Source organism: Schistocerca cancellata, chromosome 3 (genome assembly GCF_023864275.1).
Source record: "Schistocerca cancellata isolate TAMUIC-IGC-003103 chromosome 3, iqSchCanc2.1, whole genome shotgun sequence".
Lineage (NCBI taxonomy): Eukaryota > Metazoa > Arthropoda > Insecta > Orthoptera > Acrididae > Schistocerca > Schistocerca cancellata.
This window is the reverse complement of record NC_064628.1, coordinates 31,395,118-31,422,937: the sequence shown is the minus strand read 5'-3', so window position 1 is coordinate 31,422,937 and position 27,820 is coordinate 31,395,118. Positions and strand designations below refer to the sequence as shown.

The following is a 27,820-nucleotide window of genomic DNA, read 5'->3' as shown; positions in this document are numbered from 1 at the left end:
CTTTGACACTACCAGCATTTAGTGCAGCTGAAACGTCAGAAAAATCGCTACACAAACGTTGGTCGAAGATCCCAAGGCGATAGCCGACAGGCAATACCTCACTTTGACCATTCGATACTGTGCTAATGGAAGTGACGTTGTGTTGGCATTCTGAACATTGAAGTTGACGTTGCCTTCCATTCGGCTCCCCCGACGACCAGCAAGAATCGATCTTAACACAGCGTCCGTGGCTCATCGTGGCGTATTTCTCTGATTGGCGCCAGTGAGGTCTCTTATTGGCGCCAAAAGTATTACCTTGCGCCATAAATTAATGTATTTCAAAGCTGTTGGAGGATCTAACCTTCTCGATAAGTTATAGCTGTTGGTGATGATCTTTGAAATATTGAACGAGTTGTTTACAATGTTAAGTTGAAAGGCATTAGCGGGTGAATTTGTTGCGGTGGGAGTAGAACACAGAAGAAATGTCAACCAGATGGTTGGTTTGTTTCTTTTTCGCCGTAAAACCCACTCTCATTTCATAATTCTATAGCTTCACGAAAAGCGTTGATTTGTTTTTCAGGTATCCACTGTATCAGCGCGGTAACCCTCAGCTGAGGATATTTCTACCAAATTTCTGGCTGAAACTTGTTAGGCCTTCAGTTTCTCAACCTCCCAATGTTGTAGAATTCATTGTATCCACGGAGATGACGAGAATCGATATCAAGAACTATTTGGAAAAAATATACAACGTACCTGTTGTCAATGTGAGGACGCGAATCGCAATGGGTAAAACAAGTTTCAATGAACATGTTTGTGGAGTGATTGCCAACAGTTTTACAAGTTCCTGTCCCTCTCTGTGTCAGATTTACCGTTTCGTTCTTTCAGACTATCCACCAACACCACGTTATGAAATCGGGGAGTAGTAACACTTTTCTTGTATTACCTGTTAGCAAGCGGTTTGTGTTTAGTAAATATCTTTAGTTCTCAGTATATTTAGCAGTGTTGAGCGACTTATAAAGTTTGGTTCTACATAAAATTGAAGTCAAAATTCACAGTGTGTTTATCAGATGAGAGTCTTCAATAAAATATAGTGTTGCTGACGTAAAATAATCTATTCCCAATATGTTTCATTGTAAAGTTTATTATGAATTATACGAGACAGAATTTTTTCCTTTGGTTTATTTTTTGGATGAAGTGCACTTATGATGGTGGTTTAACCACTAAGTGTTGTTGGAAATTTGTTTCCGTTGGTAGTATTCGATCGGGTGATAGAATACATTTAGGCAGTTAGAATAGCTGAATCTAGTGACTTATTTGGGCCAAAGGTACGAACTGACGCTTTTGGATGGTGCAAAATTGTTGTATACTACCATGGTCACTGGTTTTCGTATGAATATTTTGTGTTGCATATTTCTTGTAATATGATAGGATTTCTGAGGGTTTTGTTTCACATTTCCATGTTATAACTTGGTTGTGACTGGATGAAAACTGGCTGTAGTAGTGGATTGTTCTGTATCATAGTCCGATGATCATTTAGACATAGTCCGATGATCATTTAGAAAAGTTTGTAAGAATTTTTTCGAAATATCCTGATTTCTGTTGTTGCACACCAACCTAAGGGTAAAGTTTAAATTTTGCAGAAAATTCTGTTTTATATAATCAATGTATTCCATTATGCCACCACGTATTTTGTACACATCACATCATTATGGCTTGTATTGAACACTATTTTCACATTGTTTCCACTATCTTGTCTGTTCGTCCAACTCATTTATCATGTCCATTTCCCACCATTCGCCACACAAACAATTACCAACTGCAGCATGGAATGGTGAAACTGCTGACAATAAGTTAACTTGTACTATTATTTCTCCTCCGACCTCATCAATCAGCCAGTATATAGGACCTGTGCTTGGAGAACTTAGTCACCATTGTAATATGAATGATGATTAAATATAATATGAACACAAAATAAAATTAGATGATGAAAATGTGTGGAAAGAAAGGAAGTAGCACAAATTCAGTGTGCAATGCACAGGGCTCGTTTAAAGTTCAAACAAAACAAGCCGCCAACTAGTGGCACCACACCTATGATTAATATACATGACAGTCAGTAGTGGCTGCTAGGAGTGTGAAAGGGCAAGATTTGTATACAGTGTATATTGCAATTAATGGCGAAAGCTGACACGGGTGAAAGTTTACAAGGGAGAAAAAAAGGTGGGTAGACTAAGAGTGTCAAATAAATTGCTTTTGTGGAAAAATTTTCTTGGACAGATCCTGCAAATGTATAAAGGACACTTAGGCAAGAAAAATTCGTGTAGGACAACAAAATGTTCATTTGGTTCTGGAAAAAAAAAGCTCACTCTAATTTTGAGATGGCAGGTACAACCAATGCACTTTATTTTTCATGCTATCTAGTTTGGCATGATGCTATATGTGGCTACACTAGACTGTTTGGAAAAGTTCTACAGACTATTGCAGCCACTTAACACTGAACACTAAAAGGGGGGGGGGGGGATATGACATTGCTACTAAATTATCGTAAATTTAACCACTCCATATTTTACAGTTTACGTACTAGTTAATTGCAATTATAAGATTCCAATGGTACGTCCCATACAAAATTAGTACAAAATCGGGGTGTGTACGCCCCAGGAAGTCTGGGAAAAATCGAGAAATTTTTTCATCTGTGAGGAAACTGGGAGAAACCCGAACTTTTTACATTTCTTAAATTTTTTCATTATTTTAGTGTTCGGTTAAGTATTTGTAATTTTGACTGGTAAGGACTGATACACTAACAAAGAATTTTACTTTAATAGTGTAGAATAATACTGCAGCAATAAAATAGATGAGTGAATAGCAAAAAAATAAAAATTTAAACGCGAAGAAAGTGTGCCATTTACAACAAAACAGTGTACAGAGAAGCGTCTGCTGGCAGTAAAACATCTCTAGACCATAAGACGATGACTATGCAATACTTCACAACTACAAACTACTTTCAATGAGCTTGATATCACAGTTGTTTACATGTTCGTTTGAGCAGTTGCCAGTGGACTCGTGCATGAGCAGAGCTGAAGTCAACATATGAGCGGCACTTTCTCCTGCTTCTGGCTACTTGAAGTGTGTATGTTAGTTGTATAAAGCAGTAGCAACAAGTAGCCAGATGATAGCCAGAGAAATTTTTCTGCTGCGCCCAAGCTGCCAGATTCGCACACTCGCAGAGCAGTCTTAGTTCTTGTAGGGAGAGGGGGAGTAGTAGTTTCCAAATTACCCGTGTTGACATTTTGTTATTTTGTGCTGTTTTCTCTTTGTTTACAGCTCTCACGTCAAATGAAAGCAGAATAGATTTCTGTGGCTAATTACAGAAGACTAAAATATGTTGTTAGCTTCAGTTTTCTTATTTTATTTTATTTTGACATAGTTGGCAAACAAGCATTAATTGTCTTACATAACAATAAATGTAATTTTTGTTGACTCATTAAAGGAATTTGGCTTTTATTGATCTTTTCCTCTGAGGCAGTCAGTTTGAAAGAAAGTGTTTTGTTTCACATTTTTGGCTAGGTTCAACTAATTGTTGAATTTCAAATGCAAATGTTCATCTTCTGGCACGCGTGGCATTATGCCGTAATAAAGAACCAAACATTAGATACTACAGTACTGGTACTCCAAGAAAATTGGCATCCCAAAAATCACATAGAAAAGCTTAATACCAAGTAGGAACCTACTTCAGTGTGGATGTGGACATACAAATGCACACTTTAAGCTGAATTGTGCATTTCAGTATAGTTCACGAAATTCTGATGCACTTGGATATTCTCTGATGTCCTGTTTCTTTTGTGTCATAATGTAAGATCTCTTAATGCTTTATATGCACGAATATACATAAATGTTCACTTGAAGATGACCAAGCAGGCCAATTTGGTCACTAGTATTGAATAAAATCTTATGTTTCAAATATATTTACAGCTTTAGCGGAATTTTACAAATCTACTTTCCATTAAACACAATGTTTTTCAATCACAAGACATTTTTCAACACTGGTACCTCCTTTAGGCTTGATGTTATTTCTTAAATTCTGTTGTTTACACCTTAAATTTAAAGGACACCATTCTTCTGTAAATTATAGACTGGCAGCACACTGTGTTTTATCATTGTAACTCCCCACAAGGCTATATATTTAGTCCTGGAGTTGAATAAAAACTGCCACTTCTACAGTTTCTTGGCGTATGTGAACAAGAAATCTGTATTCCTGCTTACTAGCTTTTTGCAGTGCTGAGTGGATGTAAACCTAATTGGAAATGCCACATAACAGTATTGCAGAGTATGAATAAAAAAATCTACATTAAAGTCACAACACTGCAAAATATTATTAGGGTACTTAGAGTTGTAGAGTCTACTTTTGAAGTAAATATTATGCCAAGGACTGCATTCCTTGTGTGGATAGAATATTATAAACAGTCACTCCAAGTACAATAACTTCATATGTCCCCTCCTAACAAGATGCCACAGTGGTGCAGATGGTCAGGTGATGCACCAGTACGCACGAAGTTTCAAACAGAAATGTGACAAAACTCATAATGAGCAGAAATACGTAATCATAGCTGCAAGCACAGCAACGCCTGTTTTGTGGTGCTCTCTGGTAACTGCTCAAACAAACCTGTTTTAACAGGTCATGGGAAAATACTGTGAGTGGTAGTATGAAGTGTTACTTTCATAGTAAATTTCCTTTTACACAAGATGAATTATGTTACATGTGAGAATGTGTGATGAAATTATTAAATCACAGAGCATTTGATTCTCATTCAAAATTTAGCACTTTGAGAATCAGTCACATAGAAAAATTTTGGGTCCAGAACACCAGTAGCCATTTGATATATCTTAAAGAACAACATACGCAAAAAGAGACCATTGTTATATGTGAAAGCTTAGCTTTTCTTGTAACTATACTATATGTATATTAATTTAAACCAAGAACTTCCCTATTTCCTATTAACACTGATGTTGCTGCTGGCTGACTACAGCATGTGTCAAATGCTCTTAATATCTGCTGTCATTAGCTGATTGACATGAACTATGATTGGCTGAGAAAAGCGCATTGCAAGTATTGAAATGTTTACCAAGCAAAGAATTGATGTTTTACAGCTCCGAGAGAATGTATACTGTCACTTAACACAGAAAAAGTGTATTTCAGCTGGGAAAAAGTTTACTTTTAACTGGAAATCCGAAACAAGATTGTTGTTTTTATTTTTTTTTAAACCAAGTGCAGTCTTAAATTTTATGAGGGTTTAGTGATCTAGGGTTAATGACCTGTTATCCACAAGATGATACGTTTTTTTCACCCGTGTGTCAACGGCATCGGGAAGATAAGAAGCTTGAAAATACATAGCTCATTGGTGGGGGGGCTCTGTTCTGTCAAACTGGAGTTGCACTGTGTGACCTAATATAAAAATATGAAATATTAATAGTCCACAGGTGTTTCAATGTTTATTTGCAACAGCAGTGTGAGTCAGCATCCAGAAACCAGAAACTTATTCACTAGCACAGAATACTGGACTGCTGGTACTAACAGAAAAATCTAGGTAAAGATTTATATCTTGTAGACCTCAGCAGTTAATTATCAGAATAGTTTGAAACATCCAGAAAGTTTATTTCAGGTAAGGTTTCCGGCACAGTTTTTAAAGTAGGTAACTCCCACTGTTCTACCCACATATTTCAGATGAGTAAAAGCAGGCGGCAGTTTGCAGCAACTGCTGAGTTCTGGGGCTCCATTATAGCTGCAACCTTGAAACAGTACTGGAACTTCCATTTTAGGCATTGTTTCCTTTTTTTAGTACTACTACTTAGAACAATCCCTTCGGCTATGCAAAGCTGATGCATTGCCAACCTACGTCCAATAATAGGATTATGCCCTGGCCGATTCTACACCATCCACATCTTTTTGCTGCCATATTATATGTGGGTGTTCTTTGTGTGTAATAATTCTGAAATGGACACTACTGAGTGGAAGCCCACTTTATATAATTGATAACAAGTGAAATGGCACAATGCTAAATACTTTGAAGGGGCAAGTGTCAAATGCTCATTCTCACTGACATGATTTAGGTTTAGATTGTTTTCTTCAATCATGTTTGATTGATATTCTAATGTTTCTTTCCATTATAATTGTTCCACAAAGCTGGAGCACCATTTGACTAGTCAGTGTCAGTGGAGTGTAAACCACGACTAATTTCAAACCATGACTGATTTCAGTTCCTGGTGAAACACACTCATGTTCCAGATACAAAAAGTTGATTAGGGCATTGTTTTTCAGGTAAAACCCACCAGGATAAGCTGAAGGGATACATTACCAAAGATGATGACTACAAAGTTGCTTATGTGACTTTGGTAAGTAAACCTGAACATTTATGGTATTTTGGATTCATATCAGACAAATTCAGCAATGCATATTTATTTTTCCTTGCAGCCGAGAGAACATGCCTTTAAGTTTCCAGATATTTTTCCCAAAATGGACCGTGAAGAAAAAGACAAGAAATCTCTGGAAGAGGCAAAAGAAGGATATAAAAAATATATAGAGCGTTCAAAGGATCGTCCAGGTGCACCAGGGTGGTTTTCTTTTTAAAGATATTGTATGTTTTGTAGTGCATTCTTGTTGTCACTGTGGACATCAGAAGATGGATGCAACATCGTTGTGAAGAGAATGGTGATCCAAGCTACAAGTATATATACTCAATATACATTGTGATTCCATCTGTTGAACTGTTATTTTGAATGTTTTCTTAGCATCCTAAATACATGTTATCATGAAATTTGACTCTTTTATTTTACACTACAACAAGCACATCACATTTAACTCCAATCACAAATTAACTAGTACAACAATGTAAAAAAAAGTAGCATCCTTTTTCACTGTGTTTTCAGAGATGTCTTCTTAATGTGATTTCAAAATAAGTCTCTGGTTCCATAGATATGTTTAAAACGTTTCTGGAAATTTCATTTTGTGGAGACTTTCCAGAAACACAGCTTACGATCACTGGCAGCACAGATGTAGGGTAGTCGAAAATGCCAGGAAATCCAAGATGAGGACTGAAATAACATTAGTAATGGTATAATAAAATCATCAATGGAGAACATGAACTATAATAATTAAATTGGAGAAAAAACAAAATGAAGAGAATACCATACTCCACATTAAGGATAAAGTTAACCAAGAATTTTGACCAAAGCTTCCACGTTTACCATTCTTTTCTGAAAAAAATGAGGCAGATTGAAAGGTACTCAAGTTTTCTGCGCTTTTACCTGTCCACACAGAGCACAGATCAGCTGAGTGGGGAATGGTTTGATGTAGTTCTCTCAGCATTAGTCTATCCTATGCAAGCCACTTCATCTCTGCATAACTACTGCAATCTACATCTACTTGAACCTTTTTTACTGTATTCAATCTTTGGTCTCTTTCTACACTTTTTACCCCCCCCCCCCCCCAATACTCCCTTCCATTACCAAACTGACAATTGTGTGATACCTTATGATGTATCCTATAAACTAATCCATACTTTTAGTCAAGTTGTGACAAAAATTTGTTTCTCCCCAATTTGTATCAGTACCTCTTTAGTAATAATTCAATGTATCCATCGAATCTTCAGCAACAAATTTCAGAAGTTTCTATTCTTTTCTTGTCTGAGCTGTTTGTTGACCACATTTGATGTCCATACATGACTACACTCCAGACAAACACATTCAGAAAGACTCCCTTGCATTCATTATTAACAATTTTCTTGGTACTACCACTCTGCATTTTTGTTCCACCTGCTTTGGCAACAGTCAGATATTTCACTACCCAAATAACAAAACACATCTACTACTTTAAATGTGTCACTGCCTCAGTGTTATCTGATTTAATTCAACTACCCTTGTTTTACTTTTGTTGACATTCGTCTTATAAATAATTTTCAAGAGACTATCCATTCCATAAACTGACAGATGTCTGTAACCTGCAGCCACAATACTTTGCCGCAGTTCTCTGGCCACCTTCTGGTGTACACTGAGTGCCCCTATTTTAAGACCTCATTAGCACATGGTGTGGTGTATCCAGTTCTTGCTAAACATCTGTGCACTTATGACAGTGCCCTCTGTGGTGAAAGTTTGTCACATGAATATCAGAACAACTGTCTTCAGATGGTATAATCGAGAACGATGCTGGAAATTTGTAGCATCAGTTTAGAGATGGGGGATTAGTGGATCTGATATCATCATAGCAACTATAGTTTTGAAAGCTGTTAAAATTAATAAAGAAGGCTAGGAGAGTGTTTCTGCTAGAAAGAGCAGATAAGAAGTTGCTAATATCTCGTTTTGACAATGGACTGCCATCATTTAGTTCCAGAATGGAATTATGGGCAAACATCAAACAGATTGTAAATCATTCTGTAGACAATTATGTGCCTAGTAAGTGGATTTGAGAATGAAATAGACCCACCATAGTTTAAAAAGATAAATTGGAAAATGCTGAGGAACTAAAGGCTGTTGCTAAATGACAACAGGCAAAGGTTAGTAGAGATTTGTGCATCTGTGAAAAGATCACTGTTCAAAGCAAAAAACTACGACTGTCATACCTTAGTAGAAAATCTGTCCGAAAACCCAAGAAAATTCTGCTCCTATGTAAAATCACTAAGTAGATCTAAGGCTTCCACCCAGTCTGGTGTGGCAGTAGAAGATAAAGATGAAGTTTTAAATCTTGTGTCTCAGAAATCGTTAATGCAGGGGAATCGTACAAACATACCATCACTTGACCATGCATGGAGCCCCTTATGGACTGCATAGTAATAAGCCTAGCATACAGAAACGACTGAAAGAGTTGAAAACAAATAAGTCAGCAGGTCCAGATAAATTTGATTTTACAAAGAGTACTGTACTTCCCAAGTGACCAGAAAAAAAGTGCAGGTGACTCCTGTATATAAGAAAGTCAAAAGCACGGATCTGCAAAATTACAGATCAGTATCCTTAACACCAGTTTGCTGCAGAATTCTAGAACATATTCCTGAGTTCAAATATAACGAATTTTCTCGGATCCGAGAAGCTTATGTTCACGAATCAACATGATTTTAGAGAGCATCACTTTTGAAAAACACAACTTGCCCTTTCCTCACATAATATACTGCAAACTTTGGGTGAAGGGCAACACGCAGATTCCATATTTTTAGGTTCCAGATAGCATTTGAGACAGTGCCACAATGTTGACTGTTAACAAGCAAATGGATTAGGTTCCTAGATATGTGAGTGGCCTCAATAGAATCAAGTATGTTGTCCTCGATAGCGAGTGTTCATCGGAGACAAGGGTATCATCAAAAGTGCCCCAGGTAAGTGTGATAGGATTGCCGTTATTGTCTATATACATAAATGATCTGGCAGACAGGCTGGGCAGTAGTCTGCGGTTTTTTCTTGATGATGATGTGTACGGGAGGATGTCAAAGTTGAGTGACTGCAGGAGGACACTAGATGACTAAACAAAATTTCTAGTTTGTGTGATGCATGGCAGCTAGCTCTAAATGCAGAAAAATATAAGTTAATGTGGGTGAGTAGGAAAACCAAACCTATAATGTGCGGATACAGCATTAGTAGAGTCCTTGACATAATCACATCGTTTAAATATCTGGGCATAATGTTGCAAAGCAATATGAAATGGAACGATCATATGAGATTTGTGGTAGGGAAGGAGAATGGTCCACTTCAGTTTATTTGGAGAATTTTGGGAAAGTGTGGTTCATCTGTAAGGAGACCGCATTTGGGGCACAAGGGTGACTTGTTCTTGAGTACTGGTAGAGTGTTTGGGATCAGCACCAGGTAGGATTAAAGGAAGACATCAAAGCAATTCAGAGACGAGGTGCTAGATTTGTTATTAGAATGTTCAAACAACATGCTAGTATTACATACATGCTTCAGAAATTCAAATAGGAGCCCTGGGGGAAGGGTGATGTTTTTTTTGAGGAATACTATTGAGAAATTTTATAGACAACTGGCATTTGAAGCTGACTGCAGAATGATTCTACTGCCGCCAACTTACATTTCACGTAAGGACCATGAAGGGAAGATATGAATAATTGAGGCTCATTCAGAGGCATATAGACCGTCACTTTTCCCTCACTCTATTTGTGAGTGGAACAGGCAAGGAAATGACTAGTAGTGGTACAGGTTGCCCTTCGCTAAGCACAGTACAGTGGCTTGTGAAGTATGTATGTAGATAAATATGTAGATGTAGACACTGGCTATCCAGATCACGAAGTATTTCTATGGCAAAGATCCATGAAGAATATAACTGGAAACCGCCATTCCCATTGATAAGCCCCTCAGTCATACACTAATGGCCATTCAAATTGCTACACCATGAAGATGACGTGCTACAGACGTGAAATTTAACCAACAGGAAGATGTTGTGATATGCAAATGATTAGCATTTCAGAGCATTCACACAAGGTTGGCACTGGTGGTAACACCTACAACGTGCTGGCATGAGGAAAGTTTCCAACCGATTTCTCATACACAAACAGCAGTTGACCAGTGTTGCCTGGTGAAACGTTGTTGTGATGCCTCATGTAAGGAGGAGAAATGCATACCATCACGTTTCCGACTTTGATAAAGGTCGGATTGTAGCCTATCGCGATTGCGGTTTATCATATCGCGACATTGCTGTTCGTGTTGGTCGAGGTCCAATGACTGTTAGCAGAATATGGAATTGTTGGGTTCAGGAGGGTAATACGGAATGCCGTTCTGGATCCCAAAAGCCTTGTATCACCATCGTACAATATGCGTTAGATGAGTATGTGCCAAGCAAGATCGTAAGAGATGGAAAAGAGCCACCGTGGTTCAACAACTGAGTTAGAAAACTGCTGCGGAAGCAAAGGGAACTTCACAGCAAACATAAACATAGCCAAAGCCTTGCAGACAAACAAAAATTACACGAAGCGAAATGTAGTGTGAAGAGAGCTATGCGAGAGGCGTTCAATGAATTTGAAAGTAAAGTTCTATGTACTGACTTGGCAGAAAATCTTAAGAAATTTTGGTCTTATGTCAAAGCGGTAGGTGGATCAAAACAAAATGTCCAGACACTGTGACCAAAATGGTACTGAAACAGAGGATGACAGACTAAAGGCCGAGATACTAAATGTCTTTTTCCAAAGTTGTTTCACAGAGGAAGATTGCACTGTAGTTCCTTCTCTAGATTGTCGCACAGATGACAAAATGGTAGATATCGAAATAGACGACAGAGGGATAGAGAAACAATTAAAATCGCTCAAAAGAGGAAAGGCCTCTGGACCTGATGGGATACCAGTTCAATTTTACACAAGTACGCGAAGGAACTTGCCCCCCTTCTTGCAGCGGTGTACCGTAGGTCTCTAGAAGAGCGTAGCGTTCCAAAGGATTGGAAAAGGGCACAGGTCATCCCCGTTTTGAAGAAGGGACGTCGAACAGATGTGCAGAACTATAGACCTATATCTCTAACGTCGATCAGTTGTAGAATTTTGGAACACGTATTGTGTTCGAGTATAATGACTTTTCTGGAGACTAGAAATCTATTCTGTAGGAATCAGCATGGGTTTCGAAAAAGACGGTCATGTGAAACCCAGCTCGCGCTATTCGTCCACGAGACTCAGAGGGCCATAGACACGGGTTCACAGGTAGATGCCGTGTTTCTTGACTTCCGCAAGGCGTTCGATACAGTTCCCCACAGTCGTTTATTGAACAAAGTAAGAGCATATGGACTATCAGACCAATTGTGTGATTGGATTGAGGAGTTCCTAGATAACAGGACGCAGCATGTTATTCTCAATGGAGAGAAGTCTTCCGAAGTAAGAGTAATTTCAGGTGTGCCGCAGGGGAGTGTCATAGGACCGTTGCTATTCACAATATACATAAATGACCTGGTGGATGACATCGGAAGTTCACTGAGGCTTTTTGCAGATGATGCTGTGGTGTATCGAGAGGTTGTAACAATGAAAAATTGTACTGAAATGCAGGAGGATCTGCAGCGAATTGACGCATGGTGCAAGGAATGGCAACTGAATCTCAATGTAGACAAGTGTAATGTGCTGCGAATACACAGAAAGATAGATCCTTTATCATTTAGCTACAAAATAGCAGGTCAGCAACTGGAAGCAGTTAATACCATAAATTATCTGGGAGTACGCATTAGGAGTGATTTAAAATGGAATGATCATATAATGTTGATTGTCGGTAAAGCAGATGCCAGACTGAGATTCATTGGAAGAATCCTAAGGAAATGCAATCCGAAAACAAAGGAAGTAGGTTACAGTACGCTTGTTCGCCCACTGCTTGAATACTGCTCAGCAGTGTGGGATCCGTACCAGATAGGGTTGATACAAGACATAGAGAAGATCCAACGGAGAGCAGCGCGCTTCATTACAGGATCATTTAGTAATCGCGAAAGCGTTACGGAGATGATAGATAAACTCCAGTGGAAGACTCTGCAGGAGAGACGCTCAGTAGCTCGGTACGGGCTTTTGTCAAAGTTTCGAGAACATACCTTCACCGAAGAGTCAAGCAGTATATTGCTCCCTCCTACGTATATCTCGCGAAGAGACCATGAGGATAAAATCAGAGAGATTAGAGCCCACACAGAGGCATACCGACAATCCTTCTTTCCACGAACAATACGAGACTGGAATAGAAGGGAGAACCGATAGAGGTACTGAAGGTACCCTCCGCCACACACCGTCAGGTGGCTTGCGGAGTATGGATGTAGATGTAGATGTAGACTAGCAGTCGAGATATCAGGCATCTTATCCGCATGGCTGTAACGGATCGTGCAGCCACGTCTCGATCCCTGAGTCAACAGATGGGGACATTTGCAAGACAACAACCATCTGCACGAACAGTTCGACCACATTTGCAGCAGCATGGACTATCAGCTTGGAGACCATGGTTGCGGTTACCCTTGACGCAGCATGACAGACAGGAGCACCTGCGATGGTGTACTCAACGATGAACCTGGGTGCACAAATGGTAAAACGTCATTTTTTTGGATGAATCCAGGTTCTGTTTACAGCATTATGATGGTCGCATCCGCGTTTGGCGACATCGTGGTGAACGCACATTGGAAGCATGTATTCATCATCGCCATACTGGCGTATCACCCGGTGTGATGGTATGGGGTGCCATTGGTTACATGTCTCGGCCACCTCTTGTTCGCATTGATGGCACTTTGAACAGTGGACGTTACATTTCAGATGTGTTACGACCCGTTGCTCCACCCTTCATTCGATGCCTGCGAAACCCTACATTTCAGTAGGATAATGCACGACCACATGTTGCAGGTCCTGTACGGGCCTTTCTGGATACAGAAAATGTTCGACTGCTGCCCTGGCCAGCACATTCTCCAGACCTCTCAATTGAAAATGTCTGGACAATGGTGGCTGAGCAACTGGCTCTTCACAATACGCCAGTCACTACTCTTGATGAACTGTGGTATTGTGTTGAAGCTGCATGGGCAGCTGCACCTGTACACGCCATCCAAGCTCTGTTTGACTCAATGCCCAGGCGTATCAAGGCCGTTATTACAGCCAGAGGTGGTGGTTCTGGGTGCTGATTTCTCAGGATCTATGCACCCAAATTGCGTGAAAATGTAATCACATGTCAGCTGTAGTATAATACATTTGTCCAATGAATACCTGTTTATCATCTGCATTTCTTCATGGTGTGGCAATTTTAATGGCCAGTAGTGTATTTCTGATGATTCCCTGTGAATGGAGTTACAAGCTTTCAAGTATGGGCCACAATTTTTATTGAATTTCATCAAATGACCATACATGATTTGCCACACTTCACAGAATCTTGTGAACACCTGCCTTGGGCTGCTGCTGCAAGTCATCTTTGACCAATACCGGAATTGCCAAGATTTTTGGGTAAGGATGAAAGATCACTTTAACCTTGTGTGTTTGAAGTACTCTGCCTGCTTTCATGGAAACACTTCCAGTATATGGTAGGTATGCTGTCAACTTGAAAGCCTCATCCACCTCCTTGTATTGCAGTTTGTGTGTCTGTGTCTGCTGAGATGAATATTCATTTCCCAGGAAAATAGTTTCTAGGTGTTCCAATTCTGCTTGCAGGTTATCAACAGCTGAGATGAACTGCTGGTGAACTAAGTCTTCAGAACGCCCATTGCTTGTGCTGGGTGGTGGAAACTACTAAGTACAGTGAAACTTCCTGGCAGATTAAAACTGTGTGCCCGACCGAGACTCGAACTCGGGACCTTTGCCTTTCGCGGGCAAGCGCTCTACCATCTGAGCTACCGAAGCACGACTCACGCCCGGTCTCACAGCTTTACTTCTGCCAGTACCTCGTCTCCTACCTTCCAAACTTTGCAGAAGCTCTCCTGCGAACCTTGCAGGACTAGCACTCCTGAAAGAAAGGATATTGCGGAGACATGGCTTAGCCACAGCCTGGGGGATGTTTCCAGAATGAGATTTTCACTCTGCAGCGGAGTGTGCGCTGATATGAAACTTCCTGGCAGATTAAAACTGTGTGCCCGACCGAGACTCGAACTCGGGACCTTTGCCTTTCGCGGGCAAAGGTCCCGAGTTCGAGTCTCGGTCGGGCACACAGTTTTAATCTGCCAGGAAGTTTCATATCAGCGCACACTCCGCTGCAGAGTGAAAATCTCATTCTGGAAACATCCCCCAGGCTGTGGCTAAGCCATGTCTCCGCAATATCCTTTCTTTCAGGAGTGCTAGTCCTGCAAGGTTCGCAGGAGAGCTTCTGCAAAGTTTGGAAGGTAGGAGACGAGGTACTGGCAGAAGTAAAGCTGTGAGACCGGGGGTGAGTCGTGTTTCGGTAGCTCAGATGGTAGAGCGCTTGCCCGCGAAAGGCAAAGGTCCCGAGTTCGAGTCTCGGTCGGGCACACAGTTTTAATCTGCCAGGAAGTTTCATATCAGCGCACACTCCGCTGCAGAGTGAAAATCTCATTCTGGAAACATCCCCCAGGCTGTGGCTAAGCCATGTCTCCGCAATATCCTTTCTTTCAGGAGTGCTAGTCCTGCAAGGTTCGCAGGAGAGCTTCTGCAAAGTTTGGAAGGTAGGAGACGAGGTACTGGCAGAAGTAAAGCTGTGAGACCGGGGGTGAGTCGTGTTTCGGTAGCTCAGATGGTAGAGCGCTTGCCCGCGAAAGGCAAAGGTCCCGAGTTCGAGTCTCGGTCGGGCACACAGTTTTAATCTGCCAGGAAGTTTCATATCAGCGCACACTCCGCTGCAGAGTGAAAATCTCATTCTGGAAACATCCCCCAGGCTGTGGCTAAGCCATGTCTCCGCAATATCCTTTCTTTCAGGAGTGCTAGTCCTGCAAGGTTCGCAGGAGAGCTTCTGCAAAGTTTGGAAGGTAGGAGACGAGGTACTGGCAGAAGTAAAGCTGTGAGACCGGGGGTGAGTCGTGTTTCGGTAGCTCAGATGGTAGAGCGCTTGCCCGCGAAAGGCAAAGGTCCCGAGTTCGAGTCTCGGTCGGGCACACAGTTTTAATCTGCCAGGAAGTTTCATATCAGCGCACACTCCGCTGCAGAGTGAAAATCTCATTCTGGAAACATCCCCCAGGCTGTGGCTAAGCCATGTCTCCGCAATATCCTTTCTTTCAGGAGTGCTAGTCCTGCAAGGTTCGCAGGAGAGCTTCTGCAAAGTTTGGAAGGTAGGAGACGAGGTACTGGCAGAAGTAAAGCTGTGAGACCGGGCGTGAGTCGTGCTTCGGTAGCTCAGATGGTAGAGCGCTTGCCCGCGAAAGGCAAAGGTCCCGAGTTCGAGTCTCGGTCGGGCACACAGTTTTAATCTGCCAGGAAGTTTCATATCAGCGCACACTCCGCTGCAGAGTGAAAATCTCATTCTGGAAACATCCCCCAGGCTGTGGCTAAGCCATGTCTCCGCAATATCCTTTCTTTCAGGAGTGCTAGTCCTGCAAGGTTCGCAGTTGAGCTTCTGCAAAGTTTGGAAGGTAGGAGACGAGGTACTGGCAGAAGTAAAGCTGTGAGACCGGGCGTGAGTCGTGCTTCGGTAGCTCAGATGGTAGAGCGCTTGCCCGCGAAAGGCAAAGGTCCCGAGTTCGAGTCTCGGTCGGGCACACAGTTTTAATCTGCCAGGAAGTTTCATATCAGCGCACACTCCGCTGCAGAGTGAAAATCTCATTCTGGAAACATCCCCCAGGCTGTGGCTAAGCCATGTCTCCGCAATATCCTTTCTTTCAGGAGTGCTAGTCCTGCAAGGTTCGCAGGAGAGCTTCTGCAAAGTTTGGAAGGTAGGAGACGAGGTACTGGCAGAAGTAAAGCTGTGAGACCGGGGGTGAGTCGTGTTTCGGTAGCTCAGATGGTAGAGCGCTTGCCCGCGAAAGGCAAAGGTCCCGAGTTCGAGTCTCGGTCGGGCACACAGTTTTAATCTGCCAGGAAGTTTCATATCAGCGCACACTCCGCTGCAGAGTGAAAATCTCATTCTGGAAACATCCCCCAGGCTGTGGCTAAGCCATGTCTCCGCAATATCCTTTCTTTCAGGAGTGCTAGTCCTGCAAGGTTCGCAGGAGAGCTTCTGCAAAGTTTGGAAGGTAGGAGACGAGGTACTGGCAGAAGTAAAGCTGTGAGACCGGGGGTGAGTCGTGTTTCGGTAGCTCAGATGGTAGAGCGCTTGCCCGCGAAAGGCAAAGGTCCCGAGTTCGAGTCTCGGTCGGGCACACAGTTTTAATCTGCCAGGAAGTTTCATATCAGCGCACACTCCGCTGCAGAGTGAAAATCTCATTCTGGAAACATCCCCCAGGCTGTGGCTAAGCCATGTCTCCGCAATATCCTTTCTTTCAGGAGTGCTAGTCCTGCAAGGTTCGCAGGAGAGCTTCTGCAAGGTTCGCAGGAGAGCTTCTGCAAAGTTTGGAAGGTAGGAGACGAGGTACTGGCAGAAGTAAAGCTGTGAGACCGGGCGTGAGTCGTGCTTCGGTAGCTCAGATGGTAGAGCGCTTGCCCGCGAAAGGCAAAGGTCCCGAGTTCGAGTCTCGGTCGGGCACACAGTTTTAATCTGCCAGGAAGTTTCATATCAGCGCACACTCCGCTGCAGAGTGAAAATCTCATTCTGGAAACATCCCCCAGGCTGTGGCTAAGCCATGTCTCCGCAATATCCTTTCTTTCAGGAGTGCTAGTCCTGCAAGGTTCGCAGTTGAGCTTCTGCAAAGTTTGGAAGGTAGGAGACGAGGTACTGGCAGAAGTAAAGCTGTGAGACCGGGCGTGAGTCGTGCTTCGGTAGCTCAGATGGTAGAGCGCTTGCCCGCGAAAGGCAAAGGTCCCGAGTTCGAGTCTCGGTCGGGCACACAGTTTTAATCTGCCAGGAAGTTTCATATCAGCGCACACTCCGCTGCAGAGTGAAAATCTCATTCTACTAAGTACAGTACTGCATGAGTGGACTTTTGAAATACGAGTGTCCAAGTGCATCACTGTTTTTATGTCAAACATCTAAAAAACAAAATCTCATGGAACAATCTAGGCATCAGGAGAGTTTTAACTTTCACACTATTCCAGAGCGTATTGCAGTCAATACCGACAAGTTTTTCTAACTCTGAAAAATGGTAAATGCAAATATAGCAATTGTAAACTTATCTTCTAAGATAAATCTACTGGTGATACTCTGGTGGCTATCCCACCATCTTTTGTTGTAGTCCTTTCCTCTGTTTCACTGAATCGTTACCTAATGCTTACAGTGAAACTCTCAACAATCTCTATTTCTTTTAATTTATCCAGTTTCTACCTCCTTCATGTTTTTATCTTTCTGCAATATCTTGAGGTTTGATCTGCTGCTGTTAGCAATAAAGTATGATCAGATTCCACATGTTTTACAGTTTGAAATCTGGTTTTGGAATCTCTGTCTGACCATTATACTATACAATCTATCTGAAATCTTCCGCTACGGTCGCAGGTTCGAATCCTGCCTCGGGCATGGATGTGTGTGATGTCCTTAGGTTAGTTAGGTTTAAGTAGTTCTAAGTTCTAGGGGACTGATGACCTCAGATGTTAAGTCCCATAGTGCTCAGAGCCATTTGAATCATTTTTTTGAAATCTTCCTTTACTCCAGGTGTCTTTCACATTTACAACTGCTTTCCATTATTCTGAAACCGAGTATTAGCAATGATTAAATTGTGTGCAAAATTTCCCCCAGTCTGTGTTCTCCAACTACTTATCCATGTCTTCCTTTTCCTACCATTGAATTGTTGCCTCCAATAAAAAAATTTTCATCTCACTTAACAATGTGAACAATTTCTTTTCTCTATATTCTTTCAATCTTATCAACATTTGCAGAGCTAGTAGGCTAGGAATTTGTATTACTGTGGTGGGTGTTGGCTTTGTGTATGTCTTGACCATGATAATTCATTCATCTACATCTACATATATACTCCATAAGCCACCATATGGTGTGTGGCAGAGGGTACCCTGTACCACTACCAGTCACTTCCTTTCCTGTTCCACTCACAAATATAGTGGGGAAAAAAAGACTGTCTATATGCTCTAATATTATCTTCATGGTCCTTATGCAAAATGTATGCTGGCGGCAGTAGAATCGTTTAGGAGTCAGCCTCAAAGGCCAGTTCTCTAATATTTCTGAATAGTGCTCCTCAAAAAGAATGTTGCTTCCCTCCAATGATTCCCACTTGAGTTCCAGAAGCATCTCCGCAATACTTGCATGTTGTTGGAGCCTACTGGTAACAAATCTAGCAGCCTGCATCTGAGTTTCTTCGATGTCTTCATTTAATCTGACCCAAACACTTGAACAGTACTCAACAATGGGTCGCATTAGTGTCCTATACAAATGAACCACACTTTCCTAAAATTCTCCTAACAAACAGAAATCGACCATTTGCCTTCCCTACTACAATCCTTATATGCTCATTCCATTTCATATTGCTTTGCTGTGATATGCCAATATATTTAATAGACATGACTGTGTCAAACAACATACTAATGCTGCATTCAAACATTATGCTTCCCCCCGCCCTACTCACCTGCATTAACTTACATATTTCTATATTTAGAGCTAGCTACCATTCATCACACAGTTTAGAAATCTTGTCTAAATCATCTTCTATCCACCTACAGTCACTCAATGACACCACCTTTCCATACACCACAGCATCATCAGCAAGTGGCTGCAGACTGCTGCTTGCCCTGTGCAGAAGATCATTTGTGTATATGGAAAATAGCAGCAGTCCTATTAGACTTACTCGGGGACTCATGATGTTACCCTTGTCTCTGATGAACACTCGCCATGAAAGACAACATACTGTGTTCTGTTACTTAAGAAGTCTTCGAGCCATTCACATACCCGGGAACATATTTCATGGTGTGCACCTTCACTAATCACCCATAAGTTGTCCATAGCAGCTCACTCAAATTCCTGTTTTCTTAGTCATTATTATACTTATACCTGCATTATTTCTGTTTGATTTTATCTTGTTAACATTACACTTCTGCCACTGCATTTTACTAATTCCCACTATATCTCACTTCAACTTATGCATTTCTCTTTTTATGTTTCCTAACCTAATTACCTAATTAAAAGAGCTAACACTCCACACTCCAACGTGTGAAACACCAGATTTGTTTTTGCAGATGAAAAGCATATTCCTGAGTAACCTCTGTCTGGAGGTCTGATAAGGGGACTGTTTCACCCGAGGATGCCATCATCATTAAACATTAAAGCAAAGCTGCATGTTTATGGGAAATATATTGGTTGTCGATTCCCCTTGCTTTCAGACATTCACTCTGGCAACATAGCACGACCATAGTAGCTACTTGAAGGTACTCAGATTCGAAAAAGCCATTAGAAGTCATTCTTATCCCACTGTGCCAGAGGGAGCTCTACCTGGCATGGCACTGAGTAACTAATACACACTTCAGTTACTCATGAAAGTCCCATTTGCATACATTGCTTCCCATCTGCATACATTGCTTCATGCTTTCACAAACACCATGACACCTCTAAAAGGTATCTTGCTGAAGTAGTTGTTTACTAAAAACTGTTGCCATGATCTACAAAGTTTATATGAATAATGGAATTGTGGTCATGAAACTTCTACTAAATGATTAGATTACATGCATTGTTTATTCAATAGCCCAATCATCAATGATCCTCATGGATGTACAAAATGTCAGGAAAAATATAAAAAAACATATTTTACATTTGAATTAATATACTTAGTGTGAACTTTAATTCCACAGATTCTTAGTGAAACAGTCTCAATATTTTGGACTTGGTCCACATTCCTGAAGACTTTTCCCATTGACAAATCAATAAAATACATGACACAAACCTGTAAATATATACATACACTACAGTAGTTACAGTGATTCCTAGGCTATTTAATCAAGCATTTCAAATGACAAAAATTACATATAATTGCCATACATAAAAAACTGACATTCACTGCCAGACAAAACCTCCTCTACACTTTTCCATTCATTATGGGGCTCCAGCTGTCCACATTAGTGTTTTCTAATCTCAACAACAAACCTTCCATTAGGTTCGTTTCTTATTTCATGTATACCAACAATGAACTTTGTTGGATCATCTGCTTTGCTACATGTCCTGTCAGCTTCTGTTTCATCTTCATCATTTTCATTATATTCATAATTATGCCTCCCACTCCATTACGTTTTCTGAGCCATTTGTTTGTATTGTTTCTCACCTAGTTATTCTCAATATGTCTCTCTCTCCTTTTTCTCTTTTTAAATGGCTTTTGAATTAAAGTCCATGTGATGACATCGCAAGTCGACATTGGTAATAATTGTAAACTTTCTGAATCAGACCCAGTAGAAACTGAGAAAGAAAGTTGCTACTCACCATAGAGCGTAGATGCTGAGTCGCAAATAGGCACAACAAAAAGATTCTCACAATTAAAGCTCTCAACCATTATGGCCTTCATCAACACTAGACAAACACACACACGCATCGCAACTAACACACACAACTGCAGTCTCACACAACTTAAACAACACTGCGAGCAGCAGCACCAGTGCATGATGCAGCACAGTGAAGTGCTGCTGGTCAGACTGAGGGCTGGGGAGGGGGGGGGGGGGGGGAGTAGTGGAAAAGGAGAGAAGTAAAAAGACTGGGTGTGGAGGTGGAATGATGGCTGTGCAGTGCTGGAACTGAATAGGGAAGGGGCTGGATGGGGGAGGACAGTGACTAACGAAGTTGAGGCCAGGAGGGTTATGGGAACATATGATGTATTGCAGGAAAGTTCCACATGGCACAGGCTGTGAAGCAGTCACAGAAATTAAGGATTTCATGTTTGGCAGCGTACTCAGCAACAGGGTGGTCCACTTGTTTATTGGCCACAATCTGTCGATGGCCATTCATGCAGACAGACAACACATGCCTACATAGAATGCAGCACAGTGGTTGCAGCTTAGCTTGTAGTTCACATGACTGGTTTCACAGGTAGCCCTGCCTTTGAAGGGATAGGTGATGTTAGTGACCGGACTGGAGTAGGTGATGGATGGAGGATGTATCAGACAGTCTTGCATCTAGGTCTATTACAGGGATATGAGCCATGAGGTAAGGGATTGGGAGTGGGGATTGTGTAAGGATGGACAAGTATATTGTGTAGGTTCGGTGGACGGCGGAATACCACTGTTGGAGGGGAGGGAAGGATAGTGGGCAGGACATTTCTCATTTCATGGCACAACGAGAAATAATCGAAACCCTGGTGGAGAATGTAATTCAGTTGCTCCAGTCCTGGGTGGTACTGAGTTATGGGGGAATGCTCCTCTGTGGCCGGACGGTGGGACTTTGGGTGGTGGTGGGAGACTGGAAAGATAAGGTACGAGAGGTTTGTTTTTGTGCAAGGTGGGGAGGATAATTGCAGTCAGTGAAGGCTTCAGTGAGACTGTCAGTATATTTTGAGGGGGACTGCTCGTCACTGCAGATGTGATGACCACGGGTGGCTAGGCCTATGGAAGGGACGTCTTGGTATGGAATGGATGACAGCTGCAGAAGTGGAGGTGTTGCTGGTGGTTAGTAGGTTTGATATAGACAGAGGTGCTGATGTAGCCATCTTTGAGGTGGAGGTCAACATCTAGGAAGGTGGCTTGTTAGGTTGAGTAAGACCAGGTGAAGCAAATGGAGGAGAAATTGTTGAGGTCATCCTCGATCCAGATCGAGACACACCGATTCCTTCGATCATCATTTGCCGACTATGTAAAAAATCTACAGATACCAATCATTGAATGCTGGCCGCTGTTTGGACTGGACCAGAAATGGGAGTCTTCCTATACATCGGTCAGAGGGCCTGAAAATGGTGTAATATATTGCTGAAACTAGTTGCTCAATAAAATAACAATTGGAAATTTGGATGGCTGAACGGTGTTTTGATTCAACATTCTGTACTGGGCAGCTGAGGTCGCGCAACCAATCTGTACAAAGATGGCCATACAGAGGCATAAGTTATTAGTTTTCTTGATTGAAACTCCACAGACTAATCTAAATATTGATGCCACACTGGTTTGTGCAGGTATTTATAAGCTTCAGCGAATGTGCTGAACAATGAATCAGTTGCTTCTGATACTGAGTACTACAGGGTTTCAAGACAATTCCTTCAATAGGATTTACTTAAGGACTGCTGATTTCTATGCTGATTAAATCCCATGCATAAGTTGCTCCTATGATTAACTTAGTGACTGAATTCATCCAGTACACTGCTAACTTAATGCCTGTAATATACAGCTATACTATATACTATCCCTCCCCCTCCCCACTCCAGCCTCCTCCTTACCCCCACCCAGCTGCCACTCTCATCATGCACTGGTGCTGCTGCTCACAGTGTGGTTTCAGTTGCCTGAGACTTCAGTCTTGTGTGTGAGTTGCAATTGTGTGTGTGTGTGTGTGTGTGTGTGTCTAGTGCTGATGAAGGCCATAATGACTGAGAGCTATAATTGTGAGAGTTTTTTTGTTGTGCCTATTTGCGACTCAGCATCTACACTATATGGTGAGTAGCAACTTTCCATCTCAATTTCTACTGGGTCTGATTCAGAAGGTTTACAATTATTATCAATTTTGACTTGTGATAACAACACATGGACTTTAATTCAAAAGCCATTTAAAAAGACAAAAAGGAGAGAAACAACACAAACAAATGGCTCTGGAAACATAATGGAGTGGGAGACATAATTATGACTATACTAAAAATGTTGAAGATGAAACAGAAGCTGAAAGGACATGTAGCAAAGCAAATGGATGGTAGATGGGCCAACAAAGTTCATTGCTGGAATACGTGAAATAAGAAAAGAACCTAATGGAAGGCTTGTTGATGAGATTAGAAAACATAATGCAGATAGCTGAAGCCACGTAATGAATGGAAAAGTGTAGAGGAGGTTTTTGTCTGCCAGTGAATGTCAGTTTTTTATGTATGGCAATTATATGTAATTTTTGTCATTTGAAATGCTTGATTAAAGAGCCTAGGAATCACTGTAACTACTGTAGTGTATGTATATATTTACAGGTTTGTGTCATGTATTTTATTAATTTGTCAATGGAAAAAGTCTTCAGGAATGTTGACCAAGTCCAAAATATTATTGTACAAAATCTTATGAAAATGTTGTGCAAATTTATCAAAGGAGTGATATTTTTTCATAGATCGAATTCTTCACTCCTTAATGAATGATGCCATATGAAAACTGTGTAGCACATAAGGACGATTCCATCGAAGTTGTTTGGCAATCTGTAAGGTGTTATTTGAAGGCTCAGCTGATACACAGTGTTTATGAAAAACAACACTCAAGGTCCAGATAATATCTTTCCGCATTTAATGAATATTTGCTATCAATCAGATTCATATAAAACTTTTATAATTTCTGCTACTTTATTTGTTAATGTGCATGATGTAAAGAATGATATCTGCTTACCTCTAAAGTGACGGATAGAAGAGGCTTGTTGCTTTGTATGATGTATACTTTGACCTGATGATCTGGTCTTCCATATACTGCAATGTGATTTTCACTGGATGGGCAGTATTTAAGATACTGGCCGTATACAGTATATCCTCTACTTTCAGAGGGCCAGCTGAAAAAGAAAAAATAATGGTAATGTATAAAATAATTATTGGCATGCGAAAGGAGACAACTCACCAAATAGTTGAAATGTTGAGTCACCAACAGGCACACAAAAAATAATGAAAACTTCTCTAACTCCAGACAACTACACTGCACTGGCTGAACACAAAATGCCAGGACTGCAGTTCGGCAGGTAGAGTGAGATAAGGCATTGCGTCAGGTGATGTGGGTAAAGGAGGAAAAAGAGGCATGAAGCTGGGGAGGGAGGGTTGGGGAAGGGTGGGTGTCAGCTCGGAGATAAGCAGCAGGTGTGGGAGTAGTAATGCAGGAGGGAGAGGCAGCAGGTGCATGGGATAGGAAGGTGACACATGGGCATTGAAGCTAAAGAGTTCGTGTGGCATAAGATGATTATGGTGTGGCGGTAGTGGATTTTGGGGAGGGGTAACCCGACATAGGAAGTGCAGACTGTTGGTAGAGGGTGTGGGTACAGTGGGTTAGCAGAGCTTGAGGCCAAGAGGATTACGGGAATGAAGTATATTTCATAATAGTAACTCTTATCTATGTAGCTCAGAAAAGCTGGTGGTGAAGGAAAGGATCCAAATGGCTCGGGTTGTGAAGCACCTACTGAACTTGAGCATATTGCACTCAGCAGTTGTTTCCACCACTGGGTGACCAATTCATTCTTTTTTATGTGCCTATCAACAACCCAAAGCTTCTACAATTCACAGTGAGTTGTCTCCTTTACCCCAAAATTATTTGCATTGCGTAGTGGCTCCCTCCCACCCTAAACTTCACATCATCCATCCTTTGTTATTATCTCGTAATTTACATTTGGTTTGTATCTCCTGTGTGGTCAATGTGTATCTTTCCCTAGGCTTTCCTTTGAGCCTTTATTGTGCACACACATCAGTCGCCGCGAGTGGCTTACCTGACTTTTACAGCACCAGTCATGGCTGCTTCTACTGTAGTGCACAATATCCTGCGAACAATCCATCAGCTGGACCACAGTTAAATGCGATCCAAGCAATAAATTACATTTCATTTACAAACTGACCGACCCTTTCACACACATTGCTCTCGTCATTTTTTTCATAGCTGTCTCTTTTTTCCCCATACATGACGGTAGCTAATACAAGAAAGAATGTCAACACATCACCGAACTACACTACAAGCCTCAGCACAATTTCTTCCTGCATCTTCATTTTCCAGACCTGGCATGTTGTTACCTATAGTTTTCTTTATAATAATCTACTGCTTTTATTTGTCCATTTCCTGCTTCTATTTCACTTTTTTTCCAGTGACATCTCATCCCAAATCGAATCCCGTTCGATCCAACTGTATCAGTTCACAAAAGTTTCCCTATCCCTAGCTAAAACTGAATCCCACACCCTGTTCCTTAAATACTGCCTAAGCCGTGGAATTTCCCTTACCCTCCCCTCACCGAACAAGTATCCATAAAACATTCCCTTTCCTCCTTTCATAATGACCTTCAAAATTTAGATTCTGCTGGTACCTACCCATCACAAGCCTAGCCTCACAGGAACAAATCTCCATTCATAGGCATCCTTGAAGCATCTCTGGTCTATCCACAAGACGCTGTCACTATGCAGTCCAAACTACCTACATCACCTCTCCCCAATTTAAACCATTGCACTTCAACACCTGGAATAGCAATCCAGACACCCAGACACCACCACCAAACATTAAGTTTATTGACACCCTACTCCTGTCTCCGAGTATCACTACCCATCAACATCTTTCCTACCCCAGTGAACCCTGTAGTCAACCTCTTATAGCACCCAGACCCTGCTGCACTGACTTTTCTATCAGCAACATCCTCCCCCAATACGCCCTCTCAACATTCCATGAAACCCAGAAACTAAACAAACCCAAAACACAAATGTTATTAACTTATCCACAAAAACCACAATCCTACAGAAGTTTCAGTCCTGTGCAAAGGCCTCACCTTCAGCCCCACACTAAATTCAATCATGGTGGATTTGTCAAAGACCTACTCCCCTTCTCCAGAGCCCTACAGTGGAACCACTACTTTGCTACCAATTCCAATACTGAACCTTGCCTCTCCCACTTAGTACTGCCATTCAATTGCGACCCCCCCCCCCCCCCCCCCCGGTTGCCTTCCAGGAATTCCCTGCATCCTACATGACCTGATCATCCTTCCCCATGTCCATCCCTAAGGACACTACTCTTTCAACAGAAGAAAGAACAGCCATCCACAACCTCAAGAACTTGATTTACTCATGATCTCTGCGGACAAAGGCTCCACCACTGCCATGATGAATTGCACTGACTATCTTACAGAAGGCATCCATCAACTGTGTGAATAATCTGCCTATCAGCTCTGCTATACTGATCCCATCCCAGAAATCCAATATAACCTTGAATCCCTCCTCAAATCCTTAGGTTCATGCCAAATCTTATCCCTTAATGCATCTTCCTGCTTGCCAAAATCTATGAAGCCAACAATTCCAGACTCCCCACTGGAAATGGCTACTGCTGTCCCACTGAAAGAATCTCTGATCTTGTTGACCAATACTTCCAATCTACAGCTCTTAGCTTAGCCTATCATATGAAAGATACAAACCACTTCCTTCACTGACTCTTGATCATCCCGACCCCATTACCACCTGGATCCATACTCATCACTGTTGATGCCATCTACCTGTACACCAACATTCCCCATGCCCATGGCTGCTACCGAACACTAACTCTCCCAATCTTCTTTTGACTCTGAACCCACTACCTAATTCCTTATTCATCTAATCAATTACGTTCTTACAATATATTACTTCTCCTTTGAGGGAAAGATATATACATAAAAATCTGCTTAGTGGCCATCTAGAGGAAACACGCCTAGCCTCCCAAAATCCCTGTCTGGTTCAGGTTCATTAATGATATTTTCATGATATGAATTCAGAACCAAGACACCATCTCTTCAGTCTTCAACACCTTCTCTCCCATTTCTTTCACCCGAACCTCCTCAGCCCAGTGTGCCACCTTCCTAGACACTGGAAATTCAACCCTGTTAACCATCAACAGCGGCCAACAGCTTGCCGGAGTGGTAACATCAGTTGCTGTCAGATCACTGAAGTTAAGCACTGTCAGACTTGGTTAGTACTCAGAGGGTGACTGTCCGGGCCTGCCAAGTGCTGTTGGCAAGTGGGATGTTCTCAGCATCTGTGAGGCTAATTTAGGAGCTACTTGATTGACACGAAAGCTGACCACAAGCCCCTCCATATCCTCACCTAGTGTCACCTATCGGCTGAGGATGACACAGTGGTCGGTCCAACATGGTGGTCGGTCAGTACTGTTGGGCCATCCGAGGCCTTTCCAAACAGAGTTCTGAACCGTCAACAGTACCTGTATCCTGACAGCTGCCAACCCTTACACACACACACACACACACACACACACACACACACACACACACACACACACAGAGTTCAGAACTGTCAATGATGACATGTCTTCAGTGATGAGAATTCCCTTGTTCAGTGCGTTGAAGGTCACACACAGGCCTTCATAGACAGGCACTATCCCCCAAACCTAGTCTGAAAATAAATTTTCTACAGCATATTTTCCCATAACCCTAATCCTCCCACCAACCCCAAGAACCAGTTGCAATGGAGCAACCACCACATCACCCAATATCATCTCAGACTGCAGCAACAGAACTATGTCCTCCACGAGGGCTCTGACTATCTACCACGATGCCCAGAAATGAGGGACATCCTTCCCATACTCCCTAAAATGGTGTTCCA

The 27,820-nt window shown here is 41.8% G+C and overlaps 2 protein-coding genes across 3 annotated transcripts in view; one reads left to right on the top strand and one right to left on the bottom strand.

Moving 5' to 3' along the window:
* The first annotated feature begins 321 nt into the window (after positions 1–321).
* On the top strand, positions 322–6,785 carry LOC126176833 (probable 39S ribosomal protein L23, mitochondrial). The gene is made up of 4 exons (XM_049924020.1): positions 322–475; positions 560–765; positions 6,290–6,363; positions 6,443–6,785. The coding sequence occupies exons 1-4, from the start codon at positions 462–464 to the stop codon at positions 6,596–6,598; spliced, it is 450 nt and encodes a 149-aa protein (XP_049779977.1). The 5' UTR covers positions 322–461; the 3' UTR covers positions 6,599–6,785.
* The window catches only part of LOC126176832 (nucleoporin Nup37), a 71,127-nt gene continuing 50,087 nt past the window's right edge, over positions 6,781–27,820 (bottom strand). For both annotated transcript variants that reach the window (XM_049924019.1, XM_049924018.1), the window contains exons 5-6: positions 23,892–24,048; positions 6,781–7,062 (exon numbers count right to left, since the gene is read on the bottom strand). In XM_049924019.1, coding sequence (XP_049779976.1) covers positions 6,970–7,062; positions 23,892–24,048 — 250 coding nt within the window. In that variant the 3' untranslated portion in view covers positions 6,781–6,969. The remainder of the gene's footprint in view (positions 7,063–23,891; positions 24,049–27,820) is intronic.

Excerpts from the sequence above, each read along its gene's own strand:
- LOC126176833 (XM_049924020.1), top strand. Across the intron at positions 766-6,289 it reads GAGGACGCGAATCGCAATGG|GTAAAACCCACCAGGATAAG; the intron begins GTAAAACAAGTT and ends ATTGTTTTTCAG. Across the intron at positions 6,364-6,442 it reads AAGTTGCTTATGTGACTTTG|CCGAGAGAACATGCCTTTAA; the intron begins GTAAGTAAACCT and ends TTTTCCTTGCAG.